This window comes from Amblyomma americanum, chromosome 4 (genome assembly GCF_052857255.1).
Source record: "Amblyomma americanum isolate KBUSLIRL-KWMA chromosome 4, ASM5285725v1, whole genome shotgun sequence".
NCBI lineage: Eukaryota > Metazoa > Arthropoda > Arachnida > Ixodida > Ixodidae > Amblyomma > Amblyomma americanum.
In genome coordinates, this window is record NC_135500.1 from 49,832,451 (window position 1) to 49,851,156 (window position 18,706).

Consider the following 18,706-nt stretch of genomic DNA (forward strand, 5'->3'; position numbering starts at 1 on the left):
AAACTATTGACAGTGTGACAGACACGCCGCCCCTGCACCTCTTTTTCCACTGCCAGATTATTCTGGCCGTCTAATTTTCACGGCAAATTAGGTCATGAGAAATGACAAACTGTGGGTGCCCATGCAAAGGTTTCAAAGGAAATGGAATAGTGTGGGTGTATATGCCAGCTGTCTTTGCATTGTTAATGGGTTTTTTACACAGCAGAGCAATATTACAGGCTATCAAGTGTGCCACAGTGGACAGCTCCGATTGTTCTGACAACACATGGGGTTCTGTAGCTGTGCACTGTAACCAGGGCGTATCTGAGACTGCACCTTGACATCCATTATCAGATCTGCTACAAAGCTGCCTTGTTTTCCTTTCTTCCCCACAGCCGCCTACACATGTATTAGCAGTGTATTCAAACAACAGATAGTCACGCAGTTGGCGACGACTCACCTTGCCGGCCGAGGGTCGGAAGGAGGGCCCACGGGCCCACTCCACCACCACGCTCTGGCCCCGGATCTCCCGGCCATTCTCGTACTTGACCGCATCCTGCGGTGGGCCCAGCGCAGCTGCGGGTCAGCTCTCACGTGTGGCGTGCACCACACTCCATTGGGAAGGTAGGTCACCACCGCTGGGCACCCCCCCACGTCTATCCCCTCCCCCCCCCCCAATCAGCCACTTGAGCCCCACTATGCTCCCACAGCTGCCACCAGAGCGACCCCCACCTTTGCATGAGACAAGCGGGACAAACAAGCATGCCAGCAAGCACAGGCTGCACAAGAAAAGCACACTTGAAAAGCCACAGGGTGGCAATGCAGACAGCATGTCTTTGCCAGCAAGAGAGGCGCGTGCTGACAACATCAGCAGGGCACAAAATCAGCCGCAGTGTACTAACCAATGACTCGTAGCATGTCCCTGAGAGCCACAAGAGTTGCCCCAGTCAACAGTTTCATGCGACAAAAGCTTACACTGCACTTTCCACCTTGTCAGTTGCTAGGCACTTCATAAAGAAACGGCTACCATAACACACAGCACACAAGGAGCCAACGGCAGATCCGCATCACCTGCATCCAGCTACAACTGCCGTTTTATGCCTGAAATATGTTTTCTGACATCCTATAGAGCTGCCATTCATGCTTGTGAACAAAGCTTTGAAATGCTGGGTTAGGATGCCGAGCCCACCTAACGCACCAGTCAAGAGCATAGCAGGGCCAGTATTGTGGCCTATGTCAAAACGCAGTCAAGTAATGGAGCCACACACGTGCAGCCAGTGCGGCAACAATGAAAGAAATAGTGCGGCCGTTTCAACTGGGGACAAGAGTACAGTACCGCAAATGCACCATTTGGTCAGGAACAAGCAAGCTACCTGCTGATGACCGCACTTAACAGAAAGTGAAATTTAAATACAAGGGCCGCATTTCAACACGGTGAGGAGTGTTTTGCAAGGCATGTATGCAATGGCATGCACGTGCCTTGTTTCTCTGCAACATGCTCTGCAGCATAAACACTTCTGCCAGTTCAAGCACTGGTGCTCGGAAAATAATATCCCACGAGAGGACAGCCATGATATCTCTGGCCACTGCCAGCTGCGCGTTCGCAAACTGCAGGCCCAGCGGTCTCGAACTTGTTGCTACAAGGCACTGACTCGGCGATCACTTCCCTCGCCAGCTTACACACATCTAGGCATGCAACAAGAACAGAAAAATGCTCAAGAAACAAAAGGCTAAGCGGCGTCAGTGAAAGCAGCACAGAAGCAGACTTCTTACTCTCAAGATGAGGGATGCCAGCATGAGTGAAACCAGCAACACAAAGCAGCAACAAGCAACTAGCAAATGCATGCCGATAGGAGGGAAAAGGAAAGGAAAAAGGAAGGAAGTGAAATAAGGCAGAGGCACACCACCTTGACACGCAGTGGGCAACACAGCGTACCCAAGGGGCCGCTCCGCTGGCAGCCCGAGCAATGTGGATGGATCACTAAACAAAACGGAACAGGAAGGGGCCGAGGGACGCCATAGTCGCCGCCAGTTGCAGAGAGGAGGAGGAATTGGGCACCGTACGCACGCACACACACGCACTTCCGCTTAATGCTCATTTGCAAACAATGGGTGGCTCTCTCTCGCCGCGGGGGTGGGGCGCAAGGCAGTGTCGTGTCGTGTCCGCACACAAAGGCAACGCTCTCTCATCATCATGGCCGCCGCCGGCTGCCCAGTCGGTAGCGCTCGGTCAGTCGGCGTGGCTCTCAGTCGGTAGGCCAGAGCCCCCCTCTCTCTGTCAGTGGTGCCCACACTCTCCCTCCGGTCGGGCGGTCTGTCCACTGGAATGAGCCAGCGGCTGGAGCAGGCACACACGCGGCCATACCATTCTCCCCACAGTGGACCACCACTCAGGCAAAGGGTCACGAGCACCCAGCCATAGCCCATGCTGACCACGCATGTTGCACTCACATCAAACTATGCTCCTGCTATGCTGTGGGTGCAAGCCTAACTGCAGAGTGTTTCAGAGATACTGAAGCGGTAGTAAGGACCACCTGACAGCTTACAGCATTCTAGCTACAAAGACACCACTCTCGCTGAAAAGGGAGCTTTTAAGAGCTAGAAAAGGTAAAAAAAAAAGAAATAAAGTAGATGTCACCACCAGCCCCGGCCATATCGGCAAACAAACTGCGGTGGCTTCGGACAGATTTCATGGCATGCACCTCTGAGGCTAAGCTACACTGCCTTCCCTTCTGAATATGCCAGTGATGAGTTTGAATCGAGTGGGAGAAAAAAATTCTGAGTACAATTTTCTTGGCTATAAATACTTCTTTTGCTGCCAAACATGGACACACGAGCCAAAGGTTCAATTTGCACAAGCAACAGAAGTTGGACGGAGTTGTCCTCAGCCTTCCCTTAAGGAACTCATGAGCCACACACTCCAGGTCTGAAAGACCTGTAAGGCCAAAATTTTCACACCTATTTCCAAATCGCAGCACCTAGGGGGAAACGCCGGAAACAGTGATCTGGGTGCTAACATGCCTTGGGGCAGCATATGCTGCGACAAACCACACCTACAATCTACAAGTTTTCACACGAGAATTTTGCATCAATTTGCCTTCCCCACGAGAAAATCAAATGTGTCCAATCATGCTGCCGATTTCACAACCTAGTGGCCCGCAGAAGCAGATTTAGTGTGAGGCCACATCCCCACCCAAACCTGCTCGATACAAACCAGCTCACCGACTGCCACAGTGTAAACGAGAAGTAAAAAAAATCACCAACTGAGAGTCCGATGAAAAGGGCTGAGCCCCTCTTGCGTCTCACGCAGCTCTGGCTGGGAAAAATGCACTCTGCTTGCCAAGCAGGTACATTTGATACCCCCTCCTGAATCTCAACGCACTTTCTTCCAGTGCTCCTGGTTAGATTTGGGAGGAATCAGCCACACACACAAGCGAGACCTGGCAGGCTCTTCTGGCTGCCCAAAGGCTCCTTCTGCAGAGCACAACCACACTCTCACCACAGTAGTGCCTCCTTTTGCAATGGAAGGGAAGCACACTTACCTCTGCATCGCGGTGATCCTCATAGTCCACAAATGCATAGGCCATGCCAGTGCCTGGAGGAAGCAAGGCACCAGTTATCAGTCATGATGGTGGCGGCAAAAAAAGAGCAAGGGCAGCCCACAGGCTCAATTCCTCTGGACCACATCCAACGAGCTGGCCCCACCGAGCAGGGCGGTTTTATGGGTCACTCTCGAAGGGAGGGTCATTTAAGCGATGCATTTGTTCGACTTAACTGACCAAAAATGGTGTTCAGCATGGTTTTCCTAAGTAAGTAAATATTTCTTGCCTGGATGGGGGGTTGCCTTGACAGTTTGTTCATTGAAGGCGATGTCCTATTCAGGTCAAGAGTAACTGACAACCCCCCTACAAGTTCCAAACTGTGCTGCACTGCATGCAGGCACCACCTGACGTTGCATTCCCGGTATCGACACCGGCACAGTGCAGTGTAATGCGGCATGGTTCGGAACTTGGAGGGTTTTGACCCCAACAGTACACTGTGGTGAATCTACATCATCACAGACCAATAGTTTTTAATGTCAACAAGTAACAATGCCCACCTTCCTCCAAACTGAAAGACAACGCAAACTGATGAGTTCTACATAAAAATATCAGAGGGGAAGGACAGGCACCTGCTCTTTCATGCAATGTAAAGACTGGCCACATATGGGCACAGGACTAGTACCCTACATATACTACAGATCAGTGTTTCCCCATGTATTCAGGTATAAGCAACCTTCAGCTTATTCATATATAGACATTTTCATGACCCTCGGGAAAAACGCTTTCTGGGCTGTGGGAACAACATGGGAGAGGTTAACACTAACTCTTTCCTGTACTACCACACAACCCAGTGCCCAATATGGCGGCACCCATAGAGCTTTTTGAAAAGGTTGCCTTCTACTATATGCAGCATGTTTGTAAGGTGTCCGCCAGAACAAGATATTTAGCCGCTGCAGTCGCTCAGTGGTTATGGTACTCAACTGTTGACCCGAAAGACATGGGCTCGATCCTAGTCGCAGCAGTCGAATTTCGATGGAGGCAAAATTCTACAGGCCAGTGTACTCTGCAATATCAGTGCACGTTTAAGAACCTCACGTGGTACAAATTTTCGGAGCCCTTCACTACAACGCCCCTCGTAGCCTGAGTCGCTTTGGGCCATTAAACCCCCGTAAATAAACAAAACAGAACAAGATATTAACCCAATTAAGCCTAATTCACAAGACGTGTAGCTGATGTACCCACATTGAAGGGCCGACATCAAAACTGAGAAAATGGCATGTCACCAATTAGTAGCATTTAGCATTTGATCCATATTGTGTAGCTAAAGAGCTACACAAAAGACCAAACTGAAGGCTTCGAACCATCTCAAAGGCCCAGAAATAATAAAATTTAACCAACAAGTCGCATCTTCCAAAAAGCCAGATGAATTGTTGGAAGTAACACATCAGCATCCCCTTTTTTCTTTCTTTGCACAGGTTGTCAGAGTGATATCGAACATTTGAACCAAGCACAGACTGTTGACATCACCACTACCAGCCTGACTGTGCCCCCCGCAGGGCAAAGGCGAGAACACAGTGCTCAACAATTAACCCTGCCCTGCGCCAGCCGCAGCCATTCTATACACGCAAACTTCTTGATCTCATCCGCCCACCTAACTTTCTGCCGCCCCTGCTACGCTTCCCTTCTCTTGGAATCCAGTCTGTTAATCTGAAGGACCATCGGTTATCTTGCCTTTGCATTACAACATACTGGCAAATTCGCAACAGTGGGCAGTATAGGGCTGAAATCCCTACAAAATTTTTTTTTAACGAGTTCCTTGTTATTACAGCTTTCCCAACCAAGTCGCGACGGCAAACAGTGATGTGGTGGAAGCCTCTTATGCGCACAGTTTGTATGCATTCACAATGATTCACTGCTGTGTATATTATTTCCACTATTCTTGATGATGTATGTCAATTAAAATCCAGTTTAAAAAATTTCTCTGAAATTTATACCAATCAAGGAGCACTGACACCAAATTTTTGTTTGTGCATTTCTTTCAAATGGTGCGCTAGACACTAGCATACATGATAACTGCTCCCTTATAATTGACTGTTTTTCGTGCTGTTTCGGTTTTAACAACCAAATGATGGCTGCGACATGCAAGAACTGTTATTTATTTATACAAGTACCTGCAGCACCACAAGGGCATTATTGCAGGGAGGGACGATTGGAGGAAAATGAACATGTGACAAAAACTTAGACCAGCTAAGCACAGTTGGTTGAAGCAAGAAAGTAAAAATACGTAACATCAATAAGTCATCTCGATGGCAAACGGTCTTCAGTGAACGCCGGTGCAAAATTGCAACACAGAAATGGAAAGGTTACACTATCGCATGAAGTGCACTGCCAGCCAGAAGATATGAAGTAAACGGGATATTAATCTACGACAGACTGTGTGACAATAAAGACAAACTGAACACGTTTTACATTCACCAATGCTCTTGGGAAGCCTATTCCAGTGTGCGGAAGCATGCGTAAAAATTGAATTACAGTAGACATCAGTACGCCAGTACATTTCAAGAACTTTCAGCTTGTGTCGCATCCTTTAGAGATGAAGTGGGGAGGGAAAATGTACAAGTTCTTATTCATTCCTGTGAGATCAGGGTAAGCTTGGAAAAAAAGTAGTAATTTTGCAGTTAATCTGCGGTGTACTAGTGTTTTCCAACCAAGGTTCTCTTTAACTAATGTAATACTGCTACGGAAGTAATAATTACGAAATACAAATCATGCAGCGCGGTTTTGGACACGTTCCAAGCTTTTCTATAAAATTAGCACTTTGAGGATCCCATAACGCGAAAGCCTATTAGAGTACCGGACAAACATTTATGTAAAGCAGTTCTTTTACTTTCTGGGGGGCTTTATAAAAACTACGTCCAACGAGGTTTAGCATACGAGATGAGTTTAAGGTTAAGCATTCAATATGTCTGTTCCAGGCTAAATTTTCTGAAAAACAAACCCAGAGATATTTGTATGTCGGACCTTTTCAAGAAGTAGTCTGTCAAATTTATACACTGATCTCACAGGAAAGAGTTTACATGTGAATGAAATAAACTGACATTTAGCACTGCTCAAAGACATGCCCCACTTAGCACACCAAGCATGAATTCTGTTTAGATCATTCTGCAAACTGCTAACATCACAATATATTTCTACATTCCTGTATATGGCACAATCATAAGCATATAACCCTCACTTTGCATTCTAGATTTTGGACGTCATTTATAAAGACTAGAAATAACAAAGGCCCCAAAACAGACCCTTGGAGCACGCCAGAGGTTACGGTGACAGGTGTTGATTTAGTCCCGTTTATTAAAGCATGCTGTGTTCACCAAGACAAGTAATTTCTAATCCAATCTACTATTGTAGGGTGTATACTGAGACAAGAAAATTTATGCGAGAGCAATGCATGAGAAATGGTGTCAAAAGCTTTCCGGAAATCCAAAAATATGCAGTCTATCTGAAATTCAAGGTCAAATGAGCAAAAGAGATCATGGGACAGCTCTACCAGTTGAATCGAACATAAAAAGCCAGGCCTGAATCCATGTTCAGCATTCGAAAAGAAATTATTGCTTTGAAGGTGTTTCATCACAGCCCTGTACATAATGTGTTCTATTGTTTTGTAACATATGCATGTCAGAGAAATAGGCCTGTAGTTTTTTAGTACACTTTTGGGACAATTCTTATGAATAGGAGCGACGTGGGCTACCTTCCACTCTACAGGCAATGAAATGGTATTTAATGATTTATTAAACAGAGCTACTAAAAATGTGCAATTTCTTGTGAACAGGATTTTAATGCCTGCAACAGAATGCCATCAGGACCGCCAACCGATTTGTTGTTCAGGTCGGAAATAAGCTTGAGAACACCGTTATATGTGACAGTAACCATAGGCATTTTCTCGAAAACTATTCCTTGTATTTCAGGCAGTTCACCAGTGTACGTCGTAGAAAAAAAGCTTTTAAAATAAGAATTCAGACAGCAAGCCTTCTCATAATCATCAAGCACAGTTTTCTCGCCAACTGATAAACTAGGGACAGTAATGGCCTCTTTACTATTATAACAAATTTCCAAAATTCTTTAGGATTATCCATCAACTTTGCGTCAAGCGATGAAATATAAGTTCGTTTCTTTACCTTTATTTCTTGCTTATTTTTGTAGTTCACGTGACGCATTTCCTGGAAAACAGACTGATCGCGAGTCTTTAAATATGAAGCATACAGGCGGCGTTTCTTAATTAGTGAGCGAACTTTCTTATCCACCCAAGGTTTATCATTCCGGCGCCTATTGTCAAAAGTTTGGAAGGTATATATGTTTCAATTAAAGCCTTTACTTTATCTCTAAAAAGAATCCAAGCTTCATGTATGTCCACTGACTGGCTGACCTCATAAAAAATAGGGAAGAAATTATAAAGCTCTCGTGACAAAGACGTGTAATCACCTTTCTAGGATATTTATGGCCTGATCTAACTGAAGCGGCACTACACGTGGCAACGACGCAATCGTGATCACTGATACCAGGGATGACAGCTACATTTTGGATCAACAACTCAGAGCTAGCGAAAAACAAATCCAAAGTGCTGGCAGAAAAATGATCTCGTCGTGTACATTCGGACACGAAATGGATTAGGTCATTAGTTGTAATAAACTCTAAGGCAAGAGATAGGGCAGTCAAATCTGTGAATACAGGTATGCCATTTTCCCAGTCAACAAAAGGCCTATTAAAGTCACCCCCAAGAATATACTTAAAAAGTTTGATAGCTCGGTAAATGATTCCGGATTACACGAACTAGGAGACCGGTAAAAAGACCCAACAGCGAGGTAACTGCCATTGCTCGTTCTAACCCTGCACCATATGAATTCAGAATTATTTAAAGAAGTAGGTAGTTCACTACTCTGAAGGCATTCATTAATGAGAAGAAAAACGTCAGCACCATGTGTGTTTCTGTCACACTAATAAACATCATAACCACACGGAAATACTTCAGCATTGGCGACGGATTCACGAAGCGAGGATTCAGTTCCGATCACTATGTGCGGTTGGACAACAGAAAGCAAAGTAGAAAACTCGACCTTAGATTTCAACCTTCGGCAGTTAACTACCAAAACATTAAGAGTAAGGTAACAAGCGTTACATTTCGCGCCAGTACATAAGGTTTAAGGTTTTGCACAATGCTTGACCATTAGCTATTTTTTTATTAGCGTTACTACCTTTTTTCCTCTATCATAGCCAAAGATTTTTTTGCCCATGTGTAGTTTATTGAAACGAGCTTAAATGAGAGGTTTGTGGCTAGAGCATATTCAACAAGTTTTGATTGTGCATATCGATAGCACAACTGAAATCCCCTTGAACTGCGCATTCCTTATCTTTCAGCTTGGATCCACATGACAAAAGTTGTTCCTTAACTTTAAACCTACAGAAATTGACAATAATTGGCCGCTTCTTTCCCTCACGAAACGTTCCCAGCCTATGAGCATGCTATATATCTTCTGTTGTGGTAGTCTGTTTGAAGTTAGTTTCAAAAAACGCGATGGCTTTTTCTCAGAGTCTCTCCAACTTTCATTTTCATACCAAGTTATTTCTGCACGACCTGTGGTTTGCATCGTCAAGGGATATTTTAATTTAGACCATTTTTTGCAGATTTTCTCAGGACCCTTCTTTCGCTAAAAAGAGATCACTTTGAAGAAAAGCGACTCTGTCCTGTAGTTCTTGTAGCGAAAGAAGACTGCTCTCTCTTGACATCTTCAAGCTTGGAGAAAAAACGAGTCTGCCCTTGCTCAAGCCTGCGGACAACCGCATAAATTCCTTCAATACTAGCACTACCTTCAGTACAACCAGCATCTGGATAAAGGACAGGGTTTAATTCGATATCCCCGGAGAGAAGTAAATGTAATCCACAGAAAGCACGATAGGCAAAAGAACGTAAACCGATACATTTTCTCACGACACCGCAACCACACATCGGTCAGAACACCGGTAACAAGATGCAGGGATTCGGTAACTAATTTGTGCAAAAAGAGGAGGTAAGCTCATGTCGACAGCGATGTCGCACCTTGTTTACACTATGTGAGGCATAAAAAAAAGAAAACGCTACACAATCGCTGATACGTAGCTTTAGTTCATTACAACACTTAGGGCAGCTTGCTTGAAGAGCTGGAATAATAAACGTCAGCAGTTATACTGCAGTACTTTTCCTGCCTCATGTGACCTAAACAAACCTTACTCTTTGCAGCCATCATTCAGTTGATGAAACCAGAACAGCATGAGAAAAGAAATTCAATTATAAATTATTTCGTGGTTGTAAGCAAATACCACATGGTGGTCCATGTGCTCTAATGTCTTAAGCATCAATACAAAGAAGAAAACATGCAGCCAATATGAGGTATCTTTAAACTCCTTTAACCCTTTGCGGTCCTCAGTCGGGCCCCACCCAACAATACAACTCTCCTGTAGGGGTCCACTGTCTGGCACCACCTAACAAGCTTTTCCATAGTTGAATTGCACTTTTTTTTTTTGCTGCACAGGATGCACCACCTGCTAGGCAAGCAATAAGCTAATTTCTCTTCTGTTTGTAATTTTTAAGCTCAAGGGCAGTGCATAAGTGATTTGGATCTTTGGTACATATGAACGTTCTGCGGTTGCTTACACGCTGCTGGCAGCACAGCATGGCCACATTCTCTCAAAATGCTTTCAATGGCAAGAACAGTTAAGATTTCAGCAAAAGAGAGTATAATTTCAGTAAGGAAGACTACTGTGTGCCTCCATGAGGTGATGAAGACAGCGATATCACAGAATCAAGTGGCAGCAGCAACGACGACAACTGCATTGAGAGACTGGTGACATGCGTGCATCAAATGGTGGAGGAAGCTATTTTTCTAGCTTCTGGAAGTTTCCACCCTAAACAGCTTCACTTTAATAAAAATGCAGCAGCTCAGACAGGACCCTAGGGTGCAGTCACACCTTCAGTACCGTCGGAACCTCATCAAACAGCTGGTCGGTGATGCGACGGCCTGCGCTAAAACATGGGGCCCAACTGCACGTTTAAACAGTGAGGAAAGGCTGGATAGCAGGCCTAGCTTCACATATATGCTCCCCGGCTGAAGCAGCAAAGATTGCATGGTTTGCAGTGACCGAAAAACTACAGAGGTTTACATTTGAATCAGTGTGAAAGCAGATTTCTGCCACTTTGAAGACGACGATGGGTGGGCACTGGTGTCCAAATCCTGTCCACACAGCCCACAAAAGCTTTTGCTTTAAAATCCCTGACTGCACCCGAGGAAATGCTCCAAGCAGTTCCACACGCTGCCAAAATACTATTGAGAGGCTTGGACAGGTACAGAAACCTCAAAAATAAACTTGACTGATGTATTTTTGCACAGGTATCATTTTCTTCCATGGCGTGGAAAACGGGCAAAATAGTTTCGGACTGGAAAGGCCTTGAGGCGTAAAGTTTCCCGCCCCGATTCAAACTTGTGACACAGAGAAGGAGTGGTTGCTTTGAAGCTTATGGCGGTGTCCATTCAGTGGAAACAGTGCAGCCAAACTTTCCTTTCATACTGAGGTTGCCCACATATAGGCGTTGCACATGCGCAGGTTCATGCACCATACCATATGCCATCTGTACATGGGCAAAGGCACCTGTCCTCTGTAAAATAAGCTAGAGGCCTAGAGATTTCTGAGCATTTTTCATACAAACACGATTTCTACTCTGCTGCAATTCTATAGGTTCAAGTGCACTAATCATGTGGATGCAGTGGTGCAATATTTAACCCCTACATGCCAGCATCCTAGATGTAGGACCCTACTTTTATGTGCAGTAACTAAAAGTTTATAGTGCAAAAGCTTGCGCCCGCTAGTACAGATTCAAGAGGTTCTTAACTTTCCCCATGCAAGGGCTGCATTGTGTGCGTTGTGTGCACTATGAAATATCTGCCAGTCTTCTGGAAGCCATTTTTCAAAATCAACTTCACTGCAATTCTTCAAGAGGAGCAAACAAGATTTGCACACTGTCATGATAGAACCTAACCCCATGCGTGACACAAAATGTAATATTAGAGTCAATATCATATGTTTGAAGCCTTACCACGTGTAATAAGTAGTGTATCTACATTATAGGACGCCACAAAAGTCAGTATTTGGAAGTCCTTCCATCAATAAAAGGATAATTTTGACGTGGAACAAACAGTATACATAAGAAAATAAAATATTTTAACTTTTTTTAAATTCCTGAAGTTTGGCATATGTGTGTTAAGAACTGTATTTGCCGGACTTCACTCAACTCACAAATTGACCAATAAATCCGGTTAGATTTCTAGACATTGAAATAACTGAGATGTGCACTTATCACAGCCACATGTGCTTGCTACATAAAAAGGCAAAATGATATGATTATGATATGTGTCGACGCAAAATATGTGTGGGTCGAAGCTACACTGTGAGATCAGAGATTTTATAGTACCGATGGCATATGAATGGGGTGGTGCATAGTGTTACAAAATCATGTGAATATAAGGAAGGGCATAGCATTAAGCTCAAATAAACAGCAGCAAGCAGCTTTCCATACAACCGTAATGGCTCTATTACTTGAAAAATACAACCAAAATTTTTTAAAGAAAATAACAAGGAAAGAATGATGCTTGATGCACTACAGAGTGCACTCACACGGGAGGTTGCTCTATGCACCACAATGTAGTGCCAACTAGGATCGAATGAAGCTCCTCCATAGAGTTTCTGCCAAAGAGCGTGAAGCCTGTTTCACATGCAAGCGAAAACACTAGCGAATCCTGCCCCCGCAGCGCAAAAACCTGTTTCGAGTCATCGTGGCAGCTCAAGCAGCGAGGTTCCAACAAGTTGAAAATTTTTCCTTGCGACGCACTGCTCAACCGTTCACTTCGCTCAGCTGCTTGCCCATTAACCAGCCTTGAGCATCACAGAGGGGCTTTATCAAGGAACAGCCTAGTCAGCAGGTGCCTTTTAAACAGCTAACTTCTCTCCAAAACAACTCATAATGTAGCCTAAAGGGTGGGAAGCAATAACTGATTTGCAGGCAGGTAATAACTGGTTACAGGTGGAAAATATAAGGAGATTGAAAAAATGATTTAGACAATGGTTTAAACAATGATTTGGCTCAAAAGCATCCCAAAATGCAACCTGGAAGTGAACACACCTCCAGTGGTAATGAATTTGTGTGCTGTTAATGCTCTGTTGAAAGAATAGAAAAAAAGCAAATCAGTAAAAAGAGGACACATGCGCACAACCGAAGACAGAACGCTGGCAAATGGCAACAAGTTATGCCGTGCATGTAGCAAAATCCGTTGCTGGCACATGCCGCAGTGCACAGAGCATTACTCGAGAAGGAAAAAGCCAGGCCTGTTGTGATGGCACATATACACAGGCTCGAAAGATTCTTTGAAAGCAGAATATAGCAGCTGTTTTTATTTCAATGTGTAAAAAAAAGGTAAACTTTAGTGGAAGAAACGCGAGAACCAACGCTAATCGCAGAATGAACCTTCCCCTAAAGTTGACAAGCGTTTCCCGTTCATTTGTTCTTGCACATCCGCTAGTAATAAGCCATTTCTTAGTTCGCCAGCCCCTTATTATGTCTCAATGTTTGATTTACACGGCTGCAAGAATGTCAAAAATTCTAACTTCGGTCGCGTTTTTTTTTTTTGTTTTCATCGAGTAAAAATAGCGTGTCGGACAAATATTCCTCAAAAAACACGAGGCCACCTTTGCCTCCTCACTGCTGGCACAAGGCACGTATGCAAAGAACTTTGAAAATTGAAGCCTTAAAGGTTTCCCGGTACTCGACGTTTCTCTTGTATTGTTCCTGCGCCGGCTTCCTTTAGGGAAAAAAAAAAAAAAAAGAACCAGCATGCACGTCACACCGCACTAAACCGCCCCAAATCAGCCAAACCGCAACAGCTATAGCAAGGCGTAAAGAGCCTTTATTAACAGAAATGAAGCTGGACGCAGCTTTTTACTGCAGTAATGCTCGCCCTGTTTACGCAACTTAAGAAAAGAAGCACACTTGCACCATAAGAGTACCGGGGCACCTGCTGTCGAACGTTAGGCTGCGTGGACTTTCCAATCGATCAGCGGAGCGCCGCGAAAGCTAATCGAAAACACGGCGAACAAGCAATATCGCGCAGACGGCCTCAATGCGATGTGCGTACAATTAACAGACATTAGCGGCCGCCGAACAATAAAGCACAACGAGCGGTAACTGCGTAATGAGGAGCCATCTTGGCTCTTCTGCGGCCTCAAACGTTCCAAGCGTCGTCAGGTAAAGAAGCGTCGTTCAGCTTTCCCCAAGCGCTCAATGTGTAAAGATATGCTAGGACGTGACCTCAGCATTAAAGTGACGTACTCAAATTGGTCCGATCATGTTCCAGCGGCACCAGTTGTCTAGTCATGAACGGCCTAACGCGGCGCAAGGCTTAGGAGAGGATACGCCACTCACCGTATTTAACGTCGCATCGAAGCAGACGGCCGTACCGCTCGAAAACTTGCTCCACGTCTCGTTCTCTGGTATCTAAAGGCAAGCGACCGATGAATAACTGCCCGCGACCAGACATATTCGTGCCTCTTTACGTAGGAAATGACCGCTATACACAACTACGCAGCCACAACAAAGCGTGTTCTATTCTGCCGGGGCTATGGTGGGGGGCACTCGAGAGCCGCCAGAGGGCCAGAGTATAGCCAGAGCTTCAGCCAGCCTCAGCTCTATCACCGCCAGAGGGCCCTAACAACGTCACGGCATTACAGTCACTGGATAATTATTTTATCCAGTGACTCTACACAGCATATGTAAAGGGCTACACCCTACAGTGGAAAGCAGCGGCTGATTTACTCGAGGCATTGGGGCTAAAGGACAGCGAAGGGAAAGTACATTTTAAGCGGGTAGAAATAACTAAGCGAAGGGTATCTGCTTGGTGGCTAAAATCAAGAGAGAGTAAAATCTCATAAGTAATGGCTAGGTGGCTTGAGTTACCTCTCGATTTAAGGGGTTCAGCCGTATCCATCCATCCATCCATATTGTCTCAACGTGATCATGGCCGCTGTCACGCTGATTCAGAGAGGATGATCTTTGCATTTATCCAGTTCTATAACAAAGCGAGAGAGAGAGATCGACACAGAGAAATTAATATTGCCACGCTATCTGGCAATCGGCGCGCGTGCTTTGAATGACGCTTGAACACACGTAGTGGTTAAAGGGGCTTGAACGGATGCTGGTTACACTTCAGATAGATTCTTTGTGTCGCACAGATGCTGTCTCAAAAAGAATGACTAGAATCGATGCATAGGAACGGGAGTTATTCAGCGAAGAAATTTCAAAATACAAGTAAACAAAATGCTGCTCTCAAGTCTATTTTCGCGCAGCTTCCCATTCTTATTTCACTCTCCCAATGACGACACACTGTGCGACCAATCAAAACAGCCAATCTTAGCACGTGACGGAAGTTTACACACCATGGTTGCCTGTTCTCTGCAACTCGCTCATGACAAGGCTGGCGGCGCCGTTTGCATGGTTACAACAACCATGTGAACGCCCAGCTGACCCAGCGATGCTTCATCGTCACCTCGACGGCGCAGAAGGGAACACTGATCAGCGACGTTCCCTTACTTATGGACCCCAACTCGAGTGCGAGATACTGCGACGGTGTGACAGCCTGCGCAAGATATCAGACATTTAGCATAACGCGTACCTCTACTGCTTACCGCCAACCATAGCCCCTAGCGCGCTGGTTGGTCACGGCGAGCAAGGAGCACGCGCTGATGACGGGAACGTTGCGCCATCTGGCGCCGCCGCCCGGTGATCCTCCACAAGCTGACGATGCACACTGTCTGCTAAATGTTAACTGTACGCATCATTCCTTGGGACCGAAACGAACGCTTATAGAGTGCAATGGCTCGATCGGATCAACTCCGCAAAGCCGCTCTCAGATACATAGACAGTACCCATAAGTGTTAATGCTAAGTCGTAGGATGTTTACAGAGAGGCGCAAAGTCCGCCGATGCAAAAAGTAGCCAGAGCACGCAGGAAGGAAACCATAGGAGAGGCCCTCGCTATACAAGCGTTTGCGGGCAGGTGGGCTGGAAACGCTGATTGGTCAAACAAAATGTGACGTCACGCCTGAAACGTCATGTGACGTTTTGGTCACGTGATTTTTAATGACGTCATGTCGGGTTGGGAAGAGAGATATTTACTCTAGATTTTTCTCGGAATTCCCCACGTTTTTGACAGCGCGCGCGGGTTCAAAAAGCGCACCTGATGCGCCGCGCTTTCACACACTGCATGCGCAAATCCTTGGCACATCCCCCCGCGTGGGTATGTGCCATATATATTTACTGACGTGAAGAAGAAGAGTGTGGGCTACAAACACTGCCTGTACTTGTGCTCTTCCTTTTATTTGTTGTCTGTTTGCATTGTAAGGCATTAATAGGTAGAAAGGCATGCACGTAATGGGCATACCCTGTACGCATGAATGCGGAAGATGGTCATGGTTGTCCAAGCATTGCCATCAAAGCAACGGGACCTTCAAGAAACAGCTAGGATATGGTTGTGACCCCTCACATGCAGTGATACTCACACAATTTGAAAATGTTGCAAGTTACAGCAGTCCCGTGGTTATATTGCTGCAAAACAATTAAGCTAGCCCATTCATGCGGAAATATTTTTAGAGGCTGCCAAAAAGGAACATGTCAAAAAGTTACACGTCCTGTTTCATTGTGTTTGAAATGAGGCTTAAGATTAAATTAATGTTACAAATACGCGCTGAAGAAATGAAACGATTAAACCCTCATGTGAAGGAAATACAAAAGGGTATATTTACGAAAACTTATTTACAAGCTAAAATAGCATCGCACACACACTCTCACGGGTTCCTTGTCGTCTGTCACTTGACTGAGTCGCCTCCAAGCGCTGCAGGCTACCGCGCACCTGCAGTGCACCGGAAGCGCACACACACACAAACACACACTCTCACGCGCACACGTGCATGGGTCCACTTGAAAGGAGACGCCGCACGGCTCTCCGGTTCGTACTTCGGGCAGCGGCGGCATTTCCCGCGGCCCTAACGACCACACCAATAAGCTAACGAAGCGGGCGCCCATCGGTCCGTTCGCAGAACGGAGGGTGCCGCCAAGGACGCCCTCCCGCACCGAAAGCACACATGCGGGCACAAAAGAACGCTCGCTGCGCAGAACGACACTCACAGAGAAACACATGTATATGAGAAATGGCCCCTTCTTACAAATGATGGTGGTAAACGAAATGAACAAGCAACTGCTGTGCAATCCATGCACTGTCATGCAGTACTTACACAATCACAGTCCAGTGACTGCAGAGCGGTCTGCAACCAGTAACTTGCAAAAAAACTATACTATGCAGCGAGCTTGTTTGCACGGTATTTGTTACATTTATCGAACGATCACATGAAACTGGTATGGCTATTTCTACACAGTGCATTTCCTAAAGATTCCTTTCTGCCATACTGTACTTTTTGCCCAAAATGCTTCTTACAGAGTCATAAATTGTTACGTACGCGCATAAAGATGTTTGTAGCAGGTGTGTGAGCGTGAACAAAAAAAACTTATTTTCCTTAATTCTTCAGTATTCCTGATTATGACGACATATGGGCATTTATAAGTTAGTACAATTTTTTTCACGCATCACAATTAACTGATGCACCGATGTGTTTGGTACACATTCATCTTCAGACATTTCATGTCTGTTTGGTCAAAAAATACGAAATAATAGTTGACTGCATTAGTTTTGACTAGCATCACACAGCATACTCTTGAAATTCCTCTAGCTGTTGTACAGAAGTCTGTAATTGGCTTCATTGCATAGCTTCATACTTGAACCATTTAAACTCTGCAAACTGTTCTTTTTACCGCACATGGCGACATGGCATGCGAAGCCGCGTGGGAACGGGCGAGGAGGATTCGGAGGTACAGCTGCAACTTCGCTGGAATCCAAAGACAGCTAGGCACTTGTCACGGTTTATTTCGGAAAGGCGGCTATGCCCCAGTAAAGTTGCGTAAGGTCTTTCCTTGCAGACCTTACTAAGTTCCTTCACTTCGCACCAGAAATGCTCACCGCCCGAGACGGTTACTTGGTTGGATGACCAAAGGCTTCTTGGCACCAAAGGTGCTCCGTCAGAGACGATATTGCGACTTTGCAGAATGCAGGTATTTCAGGGGAGTATAACTTGACTGTATTTACACAAATATTTACATTGCAAGCAGATTGATACACATGAAAGACAAGTTAAAAGTGGCAAAAAGGTTAGAAAGGGGGGGGGGGGGGGGGGCACTTGACCCCAATGGCGCTCCTTTTCAGCACCACCCCGCCGTCGCCCGCCTCCGATTGAACAGGCGGGGGGTTCAAAGGGGAGCTGCCGCGGAGAGGCCGGGCAGCTCGTCCTAATGACCGCGCAGAACATGCGTCACTGACAGCCCCCTTCCTTTCGCCGTCTTGTCCATCGTGCGTCGCGTCGAGCCCGACAAAGAAAAGGCCGTCACCCCCCCCCCCCTTCCCCTTCTGAATCGGGGGGCGGGGGGGGGGGGCGGAAATTCCGCAAATAGTTTCCCAGAGGCATCCTTTTTTTTTTCATGGGGTCAAGGAAGGTGGCCCAAGCAGTGCGAGGCAACGTTCTCTGTTCATTCTAGAGAAGCAAGCTTACACTGCAAAATTAAACCTTGTCTTTCTCTTCCAAATGCAATTAACTAGGAGTCTTGTCCAACCATTCCAGCTTGTTATGTGGGCACACCCAAACATTTTTTATTTCCGTGTAACTCGCAGCTCTTCTTCACCTTGGTCATTGTAGCCGCTATTGTTTCTCAAGTACCATGCAACATCTTGTTATTAGCAGTTGCTAATTCAAGCCTTCTGCAGGGTTTGAAGGACCTTTTTAATTGGAAATGAGAACATGTGCACAGGGTGGAAAGCGCGTGATCTGCCAGGAAACACTAAAGCGGCCCCGAGAAGGGATCTTTATTAAGGATGACAGCCATCTTGGGCCTCTTCACTTGGCAACGACGACACAGCGTGCGCGGTCCCTATGGTTAGGCCCCAGCTGTGGAAGCCATCCTCGGACACGACCATGACCTTCGACATCTGATGTTTTTATTTAAAAACA

The 18,706-nt window shown here is 45.7% G+C and overlaps 1 protein-coding gene across 8 annotated transcripts in view; it reads right to left on the reverse strand.

The window, feature by feature from the left end:
* The window catches only part of LOC144127932 (uncharacterized), a 50,457-nt gene extending 36,214 nt beyond the window's left edge, over positions 1 to 14,243 (reverse strand). For 3 of the 8 annotated variants that reach the window (XM_077660944.1, XM_077660942.1, XM_077660939.1), the window contains exons 1-3: positions 14,023 to 14,241; positions 3,522 to 3,574; positions 440 to 535 (exon numbers count right to left, since the gene is read on the reverse strand). In XM_077660944.1, the coding sequence (XP_077517070.1) occupies positions 440 to 535; positions 3,522 to 3,574; positions 14,023 to 14,137 (264 nt within the window). In that variant the 5' untranslated portion in view covers positions 14,138 to 14,241. Of the gene's footprint in view, positions 1 to 439; positions 536 to 3,521; positions 3,575 to 14,022 lie in introns of all 8 variants that reach the window. The other 5 variants (XM_077660941.1, XM_077660945.1, XM_077660943.1 and 2 more) reach the window with 3 other exon arrangements.
* Positions 14,244 to 18,706: the final 4,463 nt, after the last annotated feature.